This window comes from Macaca thibetana, chromosome 11 (genome assembly GCF_024542745.1).
Source record: "Macaca thibetana thibetana isolate TM-01 chromosome 11, ASM2454274v1, whole genome shotgun sequence".
Taxonomy (NCBI): domain Eukaryota; kingdom Metazoa; phylum Chordata; class Mammalia; order Primates; family Cercopithecidae; genus Macaca; species Macaca thibetana.
In genome coordinates this window covers 13,274,114-13,297,183 of record NC_065588.1, presented here as the reverse complement: position 1 = coordinate 13,297,183, position 23,070 = coordinate 13,274,114, and the positions used below count along the sequence as shown (strand labels likewise).

Below are 23,070 nucleotides of genomic sequence, written 5' to 3'. Positions count from 1 at the left end.
CCACAGAAAATAGTTGAGAACTGTATAGGGGGTCCCTAGATGCTTTTAATATTGTCTGGACATTGACATTTTTGATAAATACAAATCCTAACTTTTAAAAATGGAGTATTTACTCATTTTGAATTTGTATGATGATTTCCTGCATTTAGACTCAAGTTATACAGTCACTGCCTGAATACTACATAAGTGACATTGTGCCCTTCTCAGGAGACACACAATGGTCATCTGCCTCCTCAAGCTGAAGTCAATTTTAATTACCTGGTTAAGCTGTTATTTGATTTCTTGACTATGTAAAGTGTTATCTGAGTTCCCTATTGTAGGGCTACTTTTTCCCTTAAAATTAATGAGCAATCTGTGGGGAGACAGTTTAAGACCATGCAACTGGCCTGTTCCTCATTAAAATGTTCCTCTGTATTTAGCATCCACTGATGATTGTGTCTAAATTCATATTTACTAAAATAGTTGCAAAATTATGATCTTCCAACTTCAGTACACCCTCCGTATTCATCAGTCAGCTCCTTGCTTTGTACAGTAAGCAAGAGTCTTCTGTTCTCATTCATTTATGTATGTATTTATCTGCCTATCTATCATCCATATGGACTCATGAAGTCCTGTTTTTTCCTGTGGCTTATAATTCAATACCGTGTTTAATTATTTTGGTGCTTAAATTGTACCAGATTTAGCCAGTAGGAATCCCTTCAGGAGGCTGGTGTGTCTCTGTGAAATGTCCCCATCATTTTTTCATAGACATTTCTTTACTTTCTGGCATATCAAGATGTCCCAGGTTCATCTTGTACCTGCCCTATCCCAGCTCTAGAATTGGACATTTATTTGAGGAGCTCTGGTTCCTCTTAGTATTAGAGACCAAGATTTGAGTGCTAGTTTTTCATTGCTACTGGGGAGTCTTTCTTCTAAGCCCTTTTAGCAAATAAAACTAGAAAAAAATACTCATTTATTTACACAAACATATACAAATATAATACACATATATACATAGATAAATATACGTGCATACGTGTTTATGTGTACATGCATGTATGTATATGTGGGTATTTCACATATAAATATAAGAAATCATGGCTTCATACTGATGCCCCTCATTCCAATCTAACCCATAGGTTCCTTCTTGCCTTCCTCCATTCCATATGTTGATGTTCCTTTCCTATAATGAGAACTCTGGCTCTCAACAGCATTTACTCTTGTGCCCAATCCCACAATACATCCAAAACAGTTCCACAGTTGTTTCACAATCTACCACAAGATGAATAAGGTATATACACTAAAAATAGTTCAGCAGACCAAGAATGAGTAATTAAATAGAATCAATAATAAAAAACCTGACAACCACAAAAAGCCCTGAACCAGATGAATTCACAGCCAAATTCTACCAGACATACAAAGAAGAGCTGGTACCAATCCTACTGAGACTATTCCAAAATATCAAGGAGGGGGGACTCCCCACTAGCTCATTCTTCAAAACCAGTTCATCCTGATACCAAAATCTGGCAAAGACACAACAAAAAAAGAAAACTATAGACAAATATCCCTGATTAACATGGATACAAAAATCCTTGAAAAAATACTAGCAAACTGAATCCAGCAGTACATCAAAAAGTTAATTCATCACAATCAAATGGGCTTTATTCCTGGGATGCAAGGATGGCTCGACATATGCAAATCAATAAATGTGATACAACACATAAACATACTTAAAAACAAAAAACATATGATATGATCATCTCGATAGATTCAGAAAAAGCATTTGATAAAATCCAACATCCCTTCATGATAAAAACCGTCGACAAACTAGGCATCAAAGGAACATACCTCAAAATAATAACAGCCACTTAAAACAAACCCACAGCCAACATAATACTGAATGGGGAACCCCTAAGAATGGGAACAAGACAAGGATATTCACTCTCACCATTCATATTCAACACATTACTGGAAGTCCCAGTCAGAGCAATCAGGCAAGAGAAAGAAATAAAAGGCATCCAACTAGGAAAAGAAGTTATCAAACTATCTCTTTGCTGATAATATGAAACTATACCCAGAAACCTTAAAGATTCCACCAAAAAACTCCTAGTCTTGGTAAACTTCTGCAAAGTCTTAGGCTATAAAATCAATGCATAAGCACTATATTAAGCATGATAGAAGTAAAAAAGCAGATTCTGTCCTCAAGCAACTTAGAATTTCACGAGAAACAGACTAACACACTGAAAGCAAAGCAGGCATGCTGTGTGAGCACAGAGGAAAATGGGGAGTGAGGAAGAGCCACAAGGTGCTGAGACTGGAATCATGTGCCCTGAGGTTGTGTAAGATTTAGGCGGGGCAGCAAGGAGGAGGAAGGGATCCCAGTGAGAGGAGCCCTGGCAAAAGCTCAGAGGAGGACTGAGTGTGACAGGTTTCACAGGGCAGAGGGCCCTGTCCAGACTGTGAGCTGGAATCCTGGATGAGGCCAACATTACACCTTCTTCCAGTCTCCAAGAGTTATACCTCCTATTAACAGTCCCCAGACACTAATTATGGATTCATTAAAATGATGTTAGTGAATGTTTACTGGGTTTCCAGATACTAGTCCTTTAGAAGGGTAATTTCTGTACATTGTTACCTTTTCAGAGAATGGCCTTGAGTTGTGCCATCCAATACGGTAGCTACTTGCCACGTGTGGCTGTGGAGCCCTTATGATATGGACAGTGTAACTGAGCAACTGAATTTCTCATTTTATGTAATCTGAATTCATTAAATTTTAATTTTAAAATGAAAGCAGTATAAAATACTTTTCATTAAACCCAACTTTATTGTTTGGGGAGGGCTACATTTTAAACATAGTATTGTATAGCATATGATTGCTGTATCGCCGTATGTGTGTCCAATTTACTTTTTTTTTAATGTGGCTACTAGAAAATTTTAAGTGACATATGCTGCTCACATTGCATTTGGCTTTGACAGCACTGGTCTAGAGTCTCACAACTCAGTGTGGTCTGGCTGGACTCGCATGAGAGCCATCCCAGACCTTCAGGACCTGCACTTGACTAGGCTCCCCAGGTGAATCTTACGCACAATAAGAGAAGCAGTGATCTGGACGACCTCAGAAGACATCCAGCCACTGGCAGGTACCCAGCATGACCCCCCAATCCTTCTGGGGCTGGAAAGAGGAGGAGGCTGAGGGAGCAACAAGGAGACCCCTGCCTGCCATTGTGACATCACAGAGTAAACCCCCTGGGTCACCTAGCCCCGCCCTGGCTGGTGTCCTGCCCTCAGGACATCCTCTCCAATCCACCACACACCACCTTACCCCTCTGCTGGCAAGAGGGGAGCTGATTCATCCTCACGCTAAACACCCATTCTACCCAACTGATTGAGACAGAACAGAAGATAAACTGAAACTTCTCTGCCTTCGCACTGCAAGAGTGAATGAGCGATTCCTCTCAACTGACTCAAAATGTTTGCCTCACCCAGGAGGTAGGTACATGGATTTTGAAATCTCATGAACATCTCGTACACATACTTACTTACTGCTGGATTTGTAACACAGGTTACACTAACTCATCAATTTCATGTATTTCACATGGTCACAGTAAGGAGCTTGGAAATGCACTATAGGGTTCTACAAAATGGAATGAAAATGTGTTACTCAGCCCAGTTTTCATAGATAAAACTGGTATGTCCATACCTTAGCCTATTACCTTTTCATCTTCCTTCATTAAAACTTCCATTTCTTCTTCCCTTGCCTCATCGTCTTCCTTCTCCTCTCTGTTCCCAGGGCTCCCTATGCCTCTCCTTTTTTCCTTTCATCTGTATTATTCTTGTTGCCAAAATCTGGAGCCCGGTAAAGGCCCAGTAGTGGTGGCAACAATAGAGCTGTGTGTCACAGTGAGCTGGAAGAGCAGACATCAAGCTCTATGCCAGAGAACAGTGGGGCACCCCCAAAGTCCTGCTGGAAACCAGCTCTGATCTGGAACTGGGAAGGACAACACACGGTCGAGCTCTTTCTGGTCTCAGAGAATCCAGGAGAGTCTTCAGGGATCCTTCTAGACCCGGGCAGACTCTCTGCAGAGAAGTTGCGGCTTGTTTAGGATTTGACCTACATTCAGAAACGACCAGCCTCCCAATTTTCAGCTCTAAGGATTACTTAAAAAAACAAATGGTGTTCATTCGCAAATATCTTGCCTTTCTCCTGAGAGAAAAATGAAGCTTGTGATTAGCCAGCAAACTAGCACATACACAAACTCACACACACGTATACACACACACACTCCAACGGAGGGAGCAATGTGGTGTGTAGTTGACCAGCTGGAAGTTAGGATCTCAAAGAACAGGATAACTTAAGAGGTGCTTCTGGGACTGCAGAGCTGAGCTGGTGGTTCTGAAGAGCCATCGGGGTGTGGGCTCAGGCAGTTTCCCTGATTCAGAAGCAGCCCAAAGTGAACAGAGGATAAAGAAGTGGATGTGAACATGATAGAAAAAGCCAGTCATGGCTTAGAATAAATTTTATTATTGTTCTTTATCAGTGGTTTTCTAGGAGAGACACAGAGGGAATATGGGAGCGTCTGGTTGCTAATATATACCTGAGAGGTATAAAGTACACTTACTCCATTGCCTCATTCTGCAGGAGGTCCCATAATCTGGCCTGCAATCTGTACATTTTGTTAAAGGTGACTGTGCCTTGGCTTTTACTGAGTGGCAGCCTGGTGATGAGTCAGGCGAACAGTCCTCAAAGATTGCCAATGTTGACTCTACCATTTACTAGCTTTGTGGCCTTGAGCAAGTCAAACCCTCTGAATCGGAACCCTCATTTGTAGAGTGGGGATGCCACGTCTCTTTCAAGCTGGTTGTGAGGATTAAGGAAGATGTCTGAAGGGTCTAGCAAGGTGTCTGCTGGTAGCACACGTGCACTTCCCCTTCGTTGCTGCTTAGAGGCACTCTTCTACCTGTTTCGACTTTCACAGAAGGACAACTCTTTGCCCTCATTTACCCCGGAGGGTAAATTTAACCCTCTGGGAGGTTAAGTAACTTGGAAAAAATCCTCAGTGCAGTCGTGCATAGGGGTCGTAAATAGAACTCGGATCTGCTGAGGGGTCTGGGTGGCGAAGTCCCGCCCCTCGAGTCCTCCCAATGAGGTGCAGACATCCCCTTCCGTAGAAGGGGAGCCTGGGACCCGTAGCGTTAGGAGGCAGGGGCAGGGAAATGCCTGACTTTGGACTCCCAGCAGCCCGACACATCCCGAGCCCTGGCCCACCCGCCTGGGTGTAAGGAATCCCTCCGACTACCCCGTCTCTCCCGCCCAGCCTCGCCAGGCCGCAGAGGGGCCGCGCCGCAGGTGGCCTAGCGCCCCGGCCCAGCTCCCGGACACACATGGCCCCGCCCTCCGCGGCTCGCCGGGTCCCTGGCCTGCCCTGGCAGTCCCTGCTCTCTGGGAGGGCCCCCGGGACACGGTTCTCAGCCGACGCAGGAAGACCCAGAGGAAGAAACAGCCCGGGTCCCCCGCCCCACCCGGTCAGGAAGCCCTGGGTGGTTGGCGGCCGTGGGGCGGGGCCTCGCAAACAATGCCAAAGACGCCCGGCCCGTCGCCGCGGCAACGCGCCCCGTTGCTAGGCGACCGGGCGCCGTAGTAAACGGGAGGGGGCGCGTTACTCATTGCGGTGGGAGGGCGCGCTCGGAAGTGGAGATGGCGCGGCCCAGGCACTCCCGAGAGGCCCCACCCGTTACGCCCCCGCCCCGCCCCGCGGTCCCCAAAAGCCCCCGACCCCAGCCGGCCCGCGGGAGCAGTCACCCGCGCGTGAGCGATTGCCCCACAGGAAGTGCAGATGTAGCTGCCCCTCTGATTCACTCCAGCTGCTTGGGGCCTGGAAGAAAGGCGGCTTCCTCTCCTGGAAATGACTGCGTTAGCAAAAGTCCTCAAACAATTCCATTAAAAGGCGGAAAGGGAAAGACGAGAACGAGGTCCCGAAACGCTTTTCCAGGGTCCTTCCCACTGAATTGAAGTGTTCCCAACACTCGGGATCTACGTTAGGAAGACTAGAGTCATTTGATTGTGTGACCATTTGAGGTGATGTGGCCCCTTAAATGTGGTTACAGCTAAGAATAAATCCTGGAGCTGTGTCCTACAGTGATGTAGTCATTTTGAACACTAAGCATGGGCATTTTGGTGGCATTACTCTTCCCTTCCGAGTTGGGAAACAAATGTGAAAATGTCCCGTGTGAAGACCTTCTTTGTCTTCATCAGTGAAGGAGCTGAAGGTCAGGCACTGATGTAAACATTGCAGTTAGAGCAGCAAAAGCTCAGAAGGTTGGAGATACATCATCCAAAATGGCTCTAATCGGTAGGGGACCACCCAGCTTGGAAAAGGATATAACATTTCCAATCTGTCACTGGTTTTTGAGCAATCTGTTTGTCCCCTGATCTCTGTGCACTAAAGATAATATACTATTTCATGAGATAATCACTGTTTTCTGGGCTTTGCTCATTTAAAAGCAGGAATGTTTCCACAGGTGAGAGGAAATGGATTGGCAGAGAATCTGTTTGATGAAACTCTGGGTGCATCTGCGTAAAAAGGCTTAGGGTGTGCCTGTGGACCCAGGACTTCCTTTGTAGCTTCTCACTGCTCTTACATATGTGAATCCGGAAGCATCCTGTTTCCTTTAGCAACAGAAGGCTGTTTGGACACACTTCTTTATTCACATCTTCACTCAGGATTCCTAATTGTATCCATAAGCCTTTTTGCATTACAAACCTCATTCATTCATTTATAGATGTTAAAACACTGCTAGGCTCTGAGGATCAACAATGAATAAAACATAGCTGCTACTATATCAAGCAACTTACAGTCAAATGAGCATAACAGACAGGAAAGCCATGTGATGAGTTACATGAGAGAGGCACATGCTAGAACATGCAGGAGCAGAGAACAGGGGCAGGCATGGTCATCAGACCAGTGATAGCCGAAACATTTACACCCCACTCCAGCCTTTGTCTACTGAGTAATAGAAAGAAGTGAATGGCGCGTGGGTCGGAAATCTAGCTCCTGGCAGGATAGAGATACTCCTGCCAGGGAGAGAAAACAAACCTTTCCGGGAAGATGCCAGTATGGATGATGTGAAGAAAAAAGAAACAAACCAAACAAACAAACAAACAAAGAAAAACACCGGATCCCTTAGCCCCAGGCCTTGGCATTAGGGAAGTGGTGTGATATATAACCTGCTTTCCGGCTCAGCATTCACGCTTGTCATTTAATCACCCCTAACCTGCAGTGAACTCACAAAACAATAAATTGCATTCCCATTTACAAAGTATGTGTAGGTGCCCCAAGACCACTGTTTTCTCTTGATGCACAGCCTAGTAAATGTGGTTTTGTCCAGCACAGGGAACAGGGACTGAGGACCTTAGCAAATATGGGTTATCCCCCACCGTTGGCCTTGTGGTGTCATAAATTATGAGGTGCATATATATGCCAGAGGAGGTCATCTTGGAATGATCACAGTCCAAAATGCCAGAGCTAAATACTGTTTTTAGGTGTGGAATCTTCGTGTCTGTGCTGAGTCATGAGCTTCTGAGCCGAACCTAATTATATTTATGTCGCATTGACTAGCAATTACTTCTTCTGTTCTAAGAGAGGAAAGGGAAGAAAAAAATATTAACATGCCCAAATTACAATGAAAGGAAGTGAGTGGGATGCTGGGCTCTGATGTTTGTGGCCAGGCAGAAAAACTCATGTTTTGTCAAAAAGAGGAAATTAGACGTTGTGGTCCAGGGTCCTTGGGGAGGGGGAGATCAAGACTGGTCACATTCAGCAGCCAGGCAGCCAAGTACGCACACAAAATGCACAGCTTCCTAAGGGGTGGACCCAGGCTTTGTGGAGGCCTAAAATAATATAATTTTGGAGGCCCTCTTTAAGAAAAAGAGTGCATAATTACAAGTGTAAATTAGGTAACAAGGTTTTAGAAGAGGTGGAGGGAGTAGGGGACATGGAAGCTGAAGCTTCACTTATTAGCTTCACTCTAAATAAATCCACCCCTGAGCCTCCTCATATAACACACTTAAGAGCCTGCCACTCCCATCCCCATTTCCCTGGAGAAGGCGAACTTCAGGCTATTAAGGCACAGGGGGTGCGGTTTATGAGCAGAGGCAATAAAAACCAAAGACATAAGACCGTGCCAAACAGTGACTCAAGCGGGCTATGAGAAGTGTCTGCAAGTATTTGAAGGGTGTAAGCACAGAGAGGGGAAAATAATTGTTCACTGTTCTGGGGTGGAAAGACAATGAAGATACAATTAAGTAAAGAAAAATGTGCACAAAACTCATCAGGAAACATTGGCTAACTGTATTTTCTGATACTGTGGAGTTGTATTTCCCATGGGAAGTATATGAGGATCTACTGAGTCACTGAAGCTGGAACTGGCCGCACAAAAAAAAAAAAAAAAAAGTGCTACAGGAAACAATCCTACAAGACTCCTATAGGGAGTGGCTGGATGCCCCAAAGTTCAGCCTGAGCCCTGAATTCCACAGGGCTGACACATGGCATTCTGTAGATTAGCAGGCAGGGAGGATGCCAAATTTAAAAAAAAAAGGATCCTATGGGGAGGAGCAGCCACCTCCACCCACATTTTGCCGACTGGTGGGGGAAGCACGTGACGGAAGCGGAAACGATGAGGGGATAGCGCCACCCAGCGTTATGATGAAACTACTAGCTAGGAAACCAACAGCCGATGCAACTGTAAAAAAAAAAATAAAGAACACAAAATTCCTGCTTCTCCTCCCAAAGGAGAGTGGATTCTGTCACAATAAATAAAGGGTTGTTTGGGCGATGCAGAAAATATGCTTGAACATGGCACATGTTTATCAAATTTGCTTGTTAACATCAGTCTGAGGAGAGCAGACATTACAGGTGACAAAAGCAGGATCCAAAGCAACTCATTCAGCTAGAACGTGGACTAATTCAAACAGTTAAGTTCACAAGAACCTGCCTTTGATTCCCTAAACGAACTGCACAAATATAGAATGGGAAAAATACGGCCTCATGGCTAGTCTGGAAGAGGGGGAGGAAGGGCCAGGTGGGATACAGAGGGTTTTATTAAATGTAAGCCCAAAATGAGTCCAACAGGTACCATTTTACATGAATTCCCTGGGTATATATTAAGAACTTTCTAAAATTCCCAATCCCTGGGCCTCATCTAGAACTATTATGAAATCTCAGGGTGGATCCAGGAATCGGCATATTCTCCAGACTTCCAAAGGTTGTTCTGATACTCCATCAGAACTGAGAACAACTGCTCTAAAATGAAAGTGAGACCTTTAAGGAAGTTACATTTAAGACAAATGCAGTAGTTATAATGGAATATAGAAAGTGTTGTGAGAAGGCCGGGTGCAGTGGCTCACGCCTGTAATCCCAGCACTTTGGGAGGCCAAGGTGGGAGGATTGGTTGAGCCCAGGATTTTGAGACCAGCCCAGACAATACAGTGAGACCCTGTCTCTGCTAAAATTTAAAAAAATAATAATAATAAGTGTTGTGAGAGAGGTATAGTGTGACAAGGACCATGAGGAGGGAACTGTATGTCCTAGGGAGAAAAGAAACATTTTCAAAGAGTGGATGACTTTTTAGACTAATTTCGTTGAGAGGCAGGCAGTTCACCAGATAAAAAGAGACTGAAGGCATTCCAGGCAGAAGGAAGAGTATCAGCAAAGGCTTGGAGGATGAAAGTCCATGCAGCGTTTAGGGACTCACAAACAGCGGCAGAATCTCTTTCAACGTTGGTGTCCCAATTAATTTGCACTTTTTTTTTTTTTTTTTTTTGAAATGGAGTCTCGTTCTGTGGCCCAGGTTGGAGGGCAGTGGCACAATCTCGGCTCACTGCAACCTCTGTCTCCCGGGTTCAAGAGATTCTCCTGCCTCAGCCTCCCAAGTAGTTGGGATTACAGGTGCCTGCCACAATGCCTGGCTTTTTTTTTTTTTTTTTTTTTTTTTTGTATTTTTAAGTACGGACAGGGTGTCACTATGTTGACCAGGCTGGTCTCGAACTCCTCACCTCAAGTGATCCAACTGCCTTGGCCTCCCAAAGTGCTGGGATTGCAGGCATGAACCATCGGGCCCAGCTGTTTGTACAATTTTGAGGAGAAAAAGAACAACTTGTACTTCTGACGGACTGGTGGCAAGAAGATGTGCAAACGACCCCTTACTGGTCTGTCAGATTACTTTCTCAACATTTTAGAAACTCTTTTTTGAAATATAAAATATTGTCATTCCTTTGCCTGAAGGTTGGGAGAGGAATGGTAAATAGCCATGGCCTTCCGGATCCTGGAATTCATTTATCTCCAATCCTATCTGCATCCTCACCCCATCCCCAGCCAACACTCTCACTCAGCATTCCATGTGTAGAGGAGATACTTAATAGTACTTATTCTAATGTTCTAACTGGAAGGTGGAGACCACCCATGGAACGGGGAAACTATTTCCTGTTCATGGCTCCGTGAGGCCCTGACATTGCAGAGAACAGAGTTTCTTCAAAGGGCTGGGAAACCCTACTCAAGGGAAGGTAAACTTCTGCAATAATGGTGACCTGCCATATCTTCATGTCTGCCATAAATTCAAGCCCAATCTATTCACTCCAGTTACCTACAGAATGGCAGGCAGTGGAAACTAAACCATCATTTACTTTTTAAAGAAATTTTCCTCTGCAAATTGCACGTCCTTGCTTCTTTATGCTTAATCCTGGATCCCCATTGGCAAGCTCTCTGGTGTAATCTCCCAGAACAGCTGGGCCCTGATTGCCTTGTCAATTATTAAATGCCCATGTTCCCTGTAAGGCAGCATTTAATCATGAGGCACTCCAAAGAATATGAGATAGAAAGGGAGGGGTAGGAGGAGAGGAAAGAGGGTAGGAAGACAGTTTGTATTCTTGCAACGTTAAACCAAAGGGACTTGGAGTGCAGATGGCATCCTTCGGTTCTTCCAGACAAGCTGCAAGACGCTGACCATGGCCAAGGTAACCGGCTTCCCCTCATATTGCTCAAGGGATGCAGTCTACAGCTATTTTGTACCTGGCTCTTTTTATGCACCTGCCTCATCGATCTGTTGTCCTTTCTAGCCTATGCTCATTTTGGGTTACTCTGTTGATATATGTTGATGGAAGGGTTACTGATTATACATTGGCGCCTACGCACTTCCTAATGATCTAAGGGCCCAAGTGTTAGAGAAACCACTCTGTCCCTTTTCCAGAGAGTCAAGAGTCACCTTGGCATAGAATCTGTTGCATACGCAAAGATAGAGTTGTTCTTATGGTCATTACTTCTTCAGAATCACTTTATGGAAACCATTGCAAAATTAGATTTGTTCTTCCAATTCAAGAGGTAATTGGATCCTAGCAGGGAAAGGCATGTTTGGGGAAAGGAGTAAAGTATGTGACAAAGGGCATGGTACTATAGGTGTTGAAGATCATTCTTGAAAATTCTCGAGTGAAATTATCATTTGATATCACGAAGATGATTTTTGAATGAGGTTCCTTGTGTCTCTGCCTGGTGGACACTCCTTCCGGAAGGAACCTCTTTGAGCTTCAGTCCAAGCTCTTTTTTATTCTTTGTTTCTCACATTGCCTCTTCCTTAAATTGGTTGTCACCTTGTTGCCACAAAGTGGGTGTATCTTAGCACAGGGTTCATTATTCTTTCTTATTTCTGAATAACCCCGAGAATAACTTGCAAATATATGTAACTTGAAGTGGATTGAATGTGGAGTAAAAATCTTGCAAGTGTAACTTGAAACGGATTGAGTGTGGAGTTAAAATCTGACATGATAATTGACAAATTTCCAAACCAGACTGAAAATGATTGTTGAAAAATGAATGCTGAGGTCACAAAAGTTAGAATTGCCTAAGTCTTTAGGTCAGTCTTTACACTAAATAGTTAGTGAAGATGTTTTACCTGGAAATCCATTTCTTATTCAAGCAATGTAAGAATTATTAGAAAAGGATGACTCACAGTAAGAGAATGATGACTAAAACCAATAGGATTTTCATAACTAAAACCAAGATGAAAACATTTTAGGAAAGGGGAACTGGGCAACATAGGACTTCAGTGTCTGGCAATAGAAAATCTTCCCTCCTCCCAGATGCTGCAGATAATTTGTCCTTAGTCAAGGTCACCCAGAGTCTTGCAAGAACTGACAATTCTTGGCAGAGTTCATTTGTTGAGTGCTTTTAAAAGTAAAATCATATTAGCAGATTGCTTTTCAGAAGTTGTCTTTATCATGTTTTGTATATTGGTTTTACATGCATATGATCTTTGTGTATTTCTTATTGCCATAAATAATAAGCACTTTGTGATATGCACTGTCTTAGTCCCTGGAAATTCTGAAGAACAAATTGTTTCATTTCTAAGGTAAAGTTCTCCGTTAATGTAGAAACATTAAGTTGGGCGTGATAAGGGAGGGAAATTTATGGGCCTGTCCATTTAACTATGGTTTTATTTATGGCTCTTAAGCTAAGCAGATTTAAGTGTGATTAATTCTGATATGAAGGATCCCCTGGAAAGCTCAAGAAGGTTTACTTTAAGAAGCGTCTGTCAGCAACTAAGCATGGGCTTCTTTTCTGTTCAGTGTGCATTAATATGACTGTATAAACTGCTCTAACACAAAGTGAGAGACTTGCCAAATTACTCCTCTAAGTCAAATTAAATCTGGCTCCAAGCCACCACTCAACAAAGTTGGCAGTCTAATACTGGTCATATTTTAGCTTACCCTCCTATTCTCTTAGGCTGAAAATGACATAGAGAGTAGGGGCTCCAGCCAGAGCCATCCGGGGGGCTTCAGTTCTTTCGGCAGCCTCCTCTAGGTCCCCACCATGAGGCAGGCACTTCTGCACCAGGCTGGAAGACACCGCCCTCCAGGTTCCTCTCCACCGACCAAGGGCTTGGCTGCCGACACCCTACCCATGGCTCTGTGGACACCAAACCTGCTGTCCAGCCTACACAGGCACCACAATTTCAAATGCGAGCATTTGAAATTCTATTGTCTCTGTGGCAGTGGATGGAAGCTGGGCCTGACTGCTACCTCTCCCAGAACCAGAAGCCCCATCTCCTCTCCAAAGGTTTCCATAGCCCCACATCCCAGTAGGTTCACTGCCCTCTTTTATCCTCCAGGCCCCAAAGCATCCATCTGCTTCCCCCGGAGGTTTCCAGTTTAATACTCATTGCCATACTCCTTTCAGAGGAATCTATAATGCAGGGAAGAGGACACCAATAGCTCACTACATTGTTACAATAGCAAACGCTTCAGCAAGTCAGTGCTACTACCTGTCAGTGAAGACAAAGCCAAAAACGATTACCACGAAGAGCGTTTGGAATGCTCCCAATTCTTTTTTCTAAACTTTTATATAAAGTTGAGACTTTATATAAAAGTTTTCCAGAAGTTGTCAATTGCCTTGTCAATTATTAATTATATAATTATATATTTATATATGTGTATATATATTATTATTTTATATAAAGTTAAAAGTTTATATAAACTGTTATGTAAAAGTTTATATAACCGGCCAGGCGCAGTGGCTCACACCTGTAATCCCAGCACTTTGGGAGGCCGAAGCGGGCAGATCACTTGAGATCAGGAGATCAAGACCAGCCTGGCCAACATGGTGAAACCCCATCTCTACTAAAAAAAATACAAAAAAATTAGTCGGCGCTTGTAATCCCAGCTACTCGGGAGGCTGAAGTAGGAGAATCTCTTGAACCCAGGAGGTGGAGGTTGTGGTGAGCCGAGATTGTGCCATCGCACCCCAGCCTGGGCAACAAGAGTGAAACTCTGTCTCAAAAAAAAAAAAAGTTTATATAACCTCTGACTGAGGTCATTGCTATCTGATGCTTATTCAGAACATCCTCAATTTACTCAGTCGTTTAGTATTGAGTGTCTAATGTGTAAAATACTGTGCTAGTTGCTGTGGGAAAGATAAAAATCACAAAGACACATTTGCTACCTAATGGCAGCTTGAAATCTTGAAAGCTTGAAGACATGACCAAAAATAAATATGAAAAGAATACCATTAAGAAGGCACATACCACAGTCCTTGAAGCCCTTCCAAGCCTCACTTCCCATGGAAGGTGCTGTTTAGGGGATGTCCCTGAAGCAATTGGGACTTGGGGTGAGCCCCAGAGGGGCAGGACTTCAGTAGACAGGGCCTGGCCAGCAGTGGTATTAATATTTGCAGCAATCCACCTTCTCTCTCTCTTGCTCAATCTGCTGGTCCAAGAACTCCAGGTAGTGGCTGCTGGCAGATCCATCACTGCTACTCAGAATGATCCCCCTGCTGTTTGTTGGTGGGGTCATTATGGCACTTACCATAAAGGTACACACACACACACACACACACACACACACACACACACACCCTCCCTAGGATTTGCTAGCTGGAGGCTATGTTGATTCTACTCTCACCATTTGAAGCAGAAATGGAAGATTTTAATACGTTCACATCCAATTCATTCTGACTTCTGCATTCATCATTCTAATTTGTCATATCTGGTGGATCACCTTTATCCTACTTCTGTGTATTGCTGCATATCATGCCCAGAGACCAGCCCCTGTCATTCAATCTACGCAAATCACCGCTTTTCTGCGGTTGGACCTGTGTAAGGTCAACTTGAAGAAGCATCATCCCCGCGTTGTGTAGTCGCCAGGAGAAAACTTTCCTTTTGCCCTCCGAAGGTTCACTGAAAATCACTGACAAGAGGCAGATTAATAGGAGAAAAAACATACAAGTTTATTTGATCATAGTTTCACATGACAAGGGATCCTTCAGAATTAAGACCCAAAGATGCAGGGGAAATTGTCTGTTTTTATGCTGAGTTTCAAAAAAGTATGGACAGTCACGTAGAAATATGATTGGACATCAAGGACATGATCTACTGTTTGTTTGTTTATTGATTGTTCTTTATTTTTTAGAGACAGATAGTCCAGACTGGGGTGCAGTGGCACAGACTGCACTCTGTAAAACAGACTTTAGAGACAGTCTGTTGCCCAGACTGGAGTGCAGTGGCATGATCATGGCTCACTGCAGCCTCGACCTCCTGGGCTCAGGTGATCCTCCCACCTCAGCCTCAAAAGTAAGCTGGGACTACAGGCACGCACCATCATGCCCGGCTAATTTTTCATAGTGACAGGGTCTCACTATGTTACCCAGGCTGGTCATGAATTCCTGAACTCAAGCAACCCTCCCACCTCTGGGAGGGATTATGGTGCTAGGATTACAGGCGTGAGCCACTGCATCTGGCCTGATCTAATAACGTTAATAGACCGCGTGGGGGAAACCCAGCAAGGCCTGCTTCTCGTTGGCCTCTGTGAGCGTGCATTTCTTCCTTCCGGGTGCGGGGCGCGACCCTCTCTGGAATGGGAGTCTTATGACCTACAGTCACACAAGCTAGGTCAGAAAACTTCTTCAGGGTCCGTTTGTACACGGAAAGGCAGAGGGAAAGTTAGAGTACTATTTTTAGGTTTTATGGCTGGCTCTGGGGAAAGGGGCTCTGGTTTCTATGACCCACCTTGAGGCAGAGGGATCCTAGTTTCTGTGGCTAGCCTCGGGCAAGAGTGGGACTGAGACAGGAGGACAGGAGAAGGTCAGAGAGAGCTGCTCTGAGGCCCCCGTGCGGGCATATGGTTTTCTGAGACCCTCCGGGTGCTGGCTGCAGACCACTCCTGAAGCCGGGCTTCCATGCGGCCCCTGGAGAAAACTGGCAGAGGAGGGTTGTGCCTATCCGCCTTGGAGGGGTATGGCTTGAGCAGAGGGAGCACAGGGAAAGGCGGCCAAATCTCCGAGGCGACTCTGAGTCAAGCTCCCTTGCTCCCTTCCCTTCCACTTGTGCTTGTCTATTACAGATGGAGCTCGCGAAGGCCTTCTCTGGCCAGCGGACACTCCTATCTGCCGTCCTCAGCATGCTATCACTCAGCTTCTCCACAATATCCCTGCTCAGCAACTACTGGTTTGTGGGCACACAGAAGGTGCCCAAGCCCCTGTGCGAGAAAGGTCTGGCAGCCAAGTGCTTTGACATGCCAGTGTCCCTGGATGGAGATACCACCAACACATCCACCCAGGAGGTGGTACAATACAACTGGGAGACTGGGGATGACCGGTTCTCCTTCCGGAGCTTCCGGAGTGGCATATGGCTATCCTGTGAGGAAACTGTGGAAGAATCAGGTAGCCTCAATTCTGGGATATAAGAGCAACGGGGTCAGGGTGGGCAAGAGATCTAATGCAGGCATGGAAACCAGGTAGGCCCGCTTAGGGCTGGGGTTGCCCTGGGAAGTGCAGCCCACACCCCAGTGGGCCTCACCTCCTTCTCCCAGCACAGAACCTTCCACCTCCGTGTAGTGTCCTTCTCTATGGCAGCCCCTTTTAATAAGGTTGGCTTTTTCACTTCCTCCCTCTGTAGTAGACTTGTGGGTTCAAAATAGCATGTTAAAAATAGAATTAACCTTAAAAGTTTCATTTAGACCATTCACATTATGAGAATTTCCAGTCTAGAGACCTAGAATTGCTGTTTAGAAACAAAACGGAGAGGAATATTGTAGGAAAGCCCTAGCTCTGCTCAACTGTGACCTCATACAAATAACTTTGTTTCCTTCTTTTTTTTTGAGACGGAGTTTCACTCTTGTTGCCCAGGTTGGAGTGCAATGGCACCATCTCGGCTCACTGCAACCTCCGCCTCCCAGGTTCAAGCAATTTTCCTGCCTCAGCCTCCCAAGTAGCTGGGATTACAGGCATATGCCACCATGCCCGGCTAATTTTGTATTTTTAGTAGAGATGGGGTTTCTCCATGTTGGTCAGGCTGGGCTCCAACTCCCGACCTCAGGTGATCCGCCCACCTCGGCCTCCCAAAGTGCTTAAGATTACAGGCGTGAGCCATCACGCCCAGCCTATAACTTCGCTTCTATAGGCTTTGATTTGCTCATTTGTGAGATGAAAGCATCACAGTAGATAATCTTTACAGCCTTTTCCTGGCCCCAAAGTGTTTTATCATTCTAAGTATTACTGCTACCATTTAAAGTGGGGGAACTGAAGCCAGCCAGCTAGGGTAACTAGATCACGTAAGGGAGCCCTCAAGGAACTGAAGGCAGATCTGCCAGATCTCCTGCCCCTCGGTGCACACTAGCAAAGCAGGCAGGTGCTGGTCGATGTGTGTTCCTCAGGTTTGGAGGAACAAGTTGAAGGCACCTCCTCTTCCCTGCCCAGAACACTGAGAGGTGACTCTGTGTCCTGGGAAGAAAGCACCTGGTAGTGAAGTTTTTCTAATGCCCAGAATCATGAACAATTTGATATCTGCTACTTCTCCCTATTTGAGCTAAAAGGGAGATGGAAGAGGAATTTTTTTTAAAAATGTATTTACATTTATATTTATTATTGTGCCACTTAGCACTGCTCCATCCCCAGTCCTGGAAACAATTTAGAGCCCTTCGGTCCAGTGGTACAGCGGCAGCAAAAGGTATTAGTTAACACTAAGATCGTTAACTCTTCAGGACACGGGAAATGGGAATATTAAGCTATGTAGGTGCTCTCAGGGAAACAGCTTCTGCATTATCAGAGATTGAAGAGAGAGAAATTCACCTGGGCTGACTCTTGGCTGTGCCATTCATTCACCCAGGTATTCTTTCCTGCTTTCCTGCTCTATGTGGGGCAGGTGCTGTCAGAGCAGAGGGAGCAGCGCCAGGTATGGGGTGGGGAAGGTTTTCATTCCAGCCATCCCGGGAGCAGTTCCATGACGTTGCACCTTGTATGTTTCAGGGGAGAGGTGCCGAAGTTTCATTGAACTCACACCACCAACCGAGAGAGGTGAGAAAGGACTACTGGAATTTGCCACGTTGCAAGGCCCATGTCACCCCACTCTCCGATTTGGAGGGAAGCGGTTGATGGAGAAGGCTTCCCTCCCCTCCCCTCCCTTGGGGCTTTGTGGCAAGTATGTGTCTGATAAGGAATTTACAGTAGTTACCATTGACTTGAGCCTCTCCGGATCTAAACTGCACTGTGATCTCCCACTTTTCTCTTCTGAGCCCCACAGGGTGACACAAATTCCTCCTTGAACTGACTTTCATTCATATGCAGGAACGCAAAAAAAGGAACAGCGGGGATAAATAAGATTCACAAATAGAAAACCACCAACAGCGCTAACCTACTCTTGTTGCCAAGTAACCGTGTAGGAAGGCTTAGGTTTTTCCTCCTTCTCCTCCACTATTATTATATTATTATTTGGTCAAATGAAAGGAGTGAAGAAAGGAGGCAGGGAGGGAACCGTCCCAAAATTAAATGAGGAAAAAGAGGACAAAAATCATAACTAGAGCAACATTATTTCCCTGCAGGATTTATGAAAATTCGATGATTTCTTCTCAAATCTCCCCAACAGTATTGACAGTCGGTCAAACTTACTTGGGTATATACTGGTTATAGAGTAGGAGCTGTGAGCGACATCAAAGAACCAGAATGAAGTAATGGTCCTCCCTGGTTTCAGCTGTGCCTCATTCTCCCCTTCTCGGATGCTGCTAGGGTCTTAACTCCTAATAGGCATCCTATGCTCACCGTTTGTTCAGTTTTTTAACTGAGGGTGAGCGCTCCCTCTTCCTCTGGTTTCTGGCAGAAATCCTATGGTTATCCCTGGGAACGCAGATCACCTACATCGGACTTCAATTCATCAGCTTCCTCCTGCTACTAACGGACTTGCTACTTACTGCGAACCCTGCCTGTGGGCTCAAACTGAGCGCCTTTGCTGCTGTTTCCTCTGTGCTGTCAGGTGAGTTGCTCCTGGAGTGGGAGGGGGTGATTGGCCCTGGCCACCTTTGAAGCCCTAGCTGGAGGACTTGAGTCTTTGCCCTGAAGGGGAGAAGGAGCCCAAAGACAGTATAAAGAATGGAGGTAGGCATCTTTAATTTTAAATTGAAGTAACATGTAAAATTGTATATTGGATCACCATGTACTTTACAAAATGATTTACCTCTAGGTTCCTTTATTTGCAAGCTTTCTCAATATGTAAAATCTATTGTTTGGGTTACTTTTCAGCTGTGACATACACACAGCTTTTCAAGACCAGTCTCCATTGGATAAAGTGAGAGATGCACATATGAAATGAAGAATTAAGCCAACATTGGGGTGTGGGTGGGAAGGAGTAGGGGTGGGGTGCAGTGGCCTTGGGTGCAGCATTGACTCAGACTTTTTCCATAGCTCTCAGCCTGCAGTCTGGGATCACCTACTGCAAAGATGTGCATTTAAGGAGAAGCCCCCCTTGTGGATTACTCTTCAGGAAATGTGGTGGCATAGGGTAATGGGCTACTCCAACAGAGGCTGCGCCTGACTGCGAGAAGGGTGATCCAAAATCATACTCCTGGCAGATGGCATGAAAGCCTTTCTCTAAGGGCTCTGCCTTCCTGTTTCCTCCGTAGGTCTCTTGGGGATGGTGGCCCACATGATGTATTCACAAGTCTTCCAGGCGACTGCCAACTTGGGTCCGGAAGACTGGAGACCCCATGTTTGGAATTATGGCTGGGCCTTCTAGTAAGTGCTGTCATCTCCTGAACCTTTGTAGCCCCAGCCAACCTTCATGAGATTTTCTACCCCCAGCTAGATGCTTATTCGGTGAAGCCCTGCCTTCTCTTCATCCCTCATCCCAGGAGCCTGTCAACCACACACAGGGCTGCATCATCAGGACACATCCATTCTTCCCTGCCTTGAGTGGGTACAGGGAGGATTCCTCGAGGGTGTCTTGGGAGGATGTTATTTTGTCCAGTTTTCCTGCTCATCAGCTGTGGCAGTTGCCTCTTCACCTGGCATATATGTCACCCTGGGGAAACAAGACTGATTTTGTAGGCCTTATGGAAATGGGCTCTATTTTTTCTTAATGATTCAAGGTATTAGAGAACAGAGAAATCGAGAAATCACTTTGAAATTTGGATTGAATTGCATTCTCTGTAAATAGCTTACTCCTCTCCTCTTCACTTCCTTCTATATCCATTCTTATTCTATTGAACCGCGTTGGAAATAACACTTCACTACCACAGTCGTTCTCTAACCCTTAAAGAACTAAGGGGTCAGTCATTTTAGATTTCTCTTAAAAAGACAGCGACAGCAAACATCACGAGGCAACACATTCAAGTTAAATACTACCTTTGAGAGCTCTTACTTTCTCCCTTAAGGAGCACTCTTTATTCACAGCAAGTTGTCAACTTGTACTGATATTTACTAAGTGCTAAGTACTTTGAGAGCACTGAAAAAGACACAGTGATGGGCTCAAGTTTCCACTCAGAGAAGGAAGCCTGCACGTCTGTTGTGAAGCTCTATCCCGTTTCCCGTGGCACAATCTGTGCTAATAATTTGGGAGTCTGAGTCTACTCCACCAGCCAGGGCATCGGCTCAATGCAGTTCCCAGATCCAGCATTTCTCACCTTTTGTCTGTCTTCAGGCCATTCTTGGCATTACGGCTGTGGAGCTCAGGCTAGGCAATGCCTATCAATCAACTCCCAGAAGCATCCCAGACCGAACCTACTGCGTTTGTCAGAGGCAACAGATATGAACACACAGTGCCTGCATGTGACCTGGCTTTAACCATCACTTGGCCTCATGAAATCCCTCCCTAACCTCACAAAACTTCCTGTTTCCTGAGCTTCCCAGAACCACAGGGAGATTTAGGGATTTGATTTTCCAAGTTTTCAGGAATGTGTTTAATATAGTTCCCTAGTGTCTTCTTTTCCTTTCTTGAATCCATCCAGATTCCCTTAATCTCCAGCTCCTCTCCCATCCATTATGAACTCCTGTAAGCCAAAACCACACAGTTTTCATACGAAGCAAATTCCACTAGTACAACCTGTAATCCCTCCTGATTTGTAGTAAATGTTTTCCTGAATGACTTTCAGAGGCTCAACTTTGTGGACCCTAACACTGCTAAGTTCAAAACAAAGGAAGATGGAAGAGGGATGATTCCTCCCAGCATCTGAGTGGGGGGACATCTTTGGCAGAGTGTGTGTGTGTGTGTGTGTGTGTGTGTGTTGGGGTGGGAGAGGGAGGGTATGCAGTGGGTTATGTCCACTGCACACAGCTCAGCTTCAGGCCTGGGGAATCTTGGAGATTTTACAAGGGTCAATGCAGCTTGGGAAACAGGAGTCCAAATACACACAGACACACACACACAAAATAGGCACAGCAGATAGAAAAGGGCATGGCACCGACAACTCAACAATTCAGTGAAAACAAATCCATTAAGCTCCTAGTCTGATACTAGGACTACATGAGTCATTCTCTTTTTAGAAATCGGTAAGTTCTCTTCCCACAGTTCTTTACCTGAAACATGGTGGAAAGTCCCTAAATCCCTACCAGGCATTAAGCTAGTCTACTAGTAGGAAGGGGTCATGGCATTTTTCTCTCAAGAAAGTCCTATTCTTATTGTCCAATCTTTTTGTGCATTTGTCCCTAGCATGGCCTGGCTCTCCTTCACCTGCTGCATGGCGTCAGCTGTCACCACCTTCAACACGTACACCAGGATGGTGCTGGAGTTCAAGTGCAAGCATAGTAAGAGCTTCAAGGAACCCCCGAACTGCCGACCACATCACCACCGGTGTTTCCCTCGGCAGCTGTCAAGTGCAGCCCCCACCACGGGTTCTTTGACCGGCTACCACCAGTATCATAATCAGCCCATCCACTCTGTCTCTGAGGGAGTCGACTTCTACTCTGAGCTGCGGAACAAGGGATTTCAACGAGAGGCCAGCCAGGAGCTGAAAGAAGCAGTTAGGTCATCTGTAGAGGAAGAGCAGTGTTAGGAGTTAAGCGGGTTTGGGGAGTAGGCTTGAGCCCCACCTTACACGTCTGCGGATTATCAACATGTGCTTAAGCCAACGTCCGTCTCTTGAGCATGGTTTTTAGAGGCTATGAATAAGGGTTATCTTTAAGTCCTAAGGGATTCCTGGGTGCCATGGCTCTCTTTTCCTCTACAGCTCCATCTCATTTCACCCACCCCACATCTCACACATCCAGAATTCCCTTTTTTACGGATAGCTTCTGTGCCAAGTTCTGGGCTAAACCATGGAGATAAAAAGAGGAGTAAAATACACTTCCTGACTGACCTTAAGGGTCTGATAAATCTAGTTATCAGTCTGGAAATTGGAGAAATGGAGGTGAGCAAATTAACGGTAGTGTGACTGTGGCTCAACTTTCCATGGTACACGCGAATTGTTCTGGAAGTCACAGATGGGAAGACAGAAGCACCCCTGAGTGCTTTGCCATGTAGCACAGAGGTCCTCCACACTGCCTGAGACAGTGTCCTGCATCCACACAGTAGGTACCCAGTAAAAGTGTTATGAAACATTGTCCCAGGAGCCCTTAGGAGAGTGGTTTAACATGAGAAGGCGCCAACAGCACACAGGGGCAGGGTCACTTCTAGAAATAGCCCACCAAGGCTATTCAGATGGGACTGTGGTTCCCTTCTACACGGTCATACCAGGGACTTGCCAGTGAACAAGGGGGCACAGGCTCCTCTCTGGATCCCACCTTTTCATCCCTTCTGAGAAATATACTCTATTATTTCCTCCATAAAGAATGCCACCCATCCGATTCCTCAAGGATCTAGAACTAGAAATACCATTTGACCCAGTCATCCCATTACTCGGGATACACCCAAAGGATTATAAATCATGCTGCTATAAAGACACATGCACATGTATGTTTACTGCAGCACTATTCACGATAGCAAAGACTTGGAACCAACCCAAATGTCCATCAGTGATAGACTGGATTAAGAAAATGTGGCACATATACACCATGGAATACTATGCAGCCATAAAAAAGGATGAGTTCCTGTCCTTTGTAGGGACATGGATGCAGCTGGAAACCATCATTCTCAGCAAACTATCGCAAGAACAGAAAAACAAACACTGCATGTTCTCACTCATAGGTGGGAATTGAACAATGAGATCACTTGGACACAGGAAGGGGATCATCACACACTGGGGCCTGTCGTGGGGTGGGGAAGCGGGAAGGGATAGCATTAGGAGATATACTTAATGTAAATGATGAGTTAATGGGTGCAGCACACCAACATGGCACATGTATACATACG

At 45.3% G+C, this 23,070-nt stretch overlaps 1 protein-coding gene across 5 annotated transcripts; it reads left to right on the top strand.

The window, feature by feature from the left end:
• The first annotated feature begins 3,207 nt into the window (after positions 1–3,207).
• GSG1 (germ cell associated 1) lies at positions 3,208–21,851 on the top strand. Of its 5 annotated transcripts, none has more exons than XM_050748244.1 (7): positions 3,208–3,468; positions 15,860–16,178; positions 17,395–17,463; positions 17,763–17,810; positions 18,610–18,762; positions 19,409–19,520; positions 21,433–21,851. In XM_050748244.1, exons 1-7 carry the CDS (start codon positions 3,421–3,423, stop codon positions 21,773–21,775), a joined length of 1,092 nt encoding a protein of 363 aa, XP_050604201.1. In that variant the 5' UTR covers positions 3,208–3,420; the 3' UTR covers positions 21,776–21,851. The 5 variants fall into 5 exon arrangements, with proteins under 5 accessions (XP_050604201.1, XP_050604205.1, XP_050604203.1 ...); XM_050748248.1 differs by having other exon boundaries at positions 17,763–17,930; XM_050748246.1 differs by having other exon boundaries at positions 3,246–3,468; positions 17,763–17,934.
• The last annotated feature ends 1,219 nt before the right edge of the window (positions 21,852–23,070 follow it).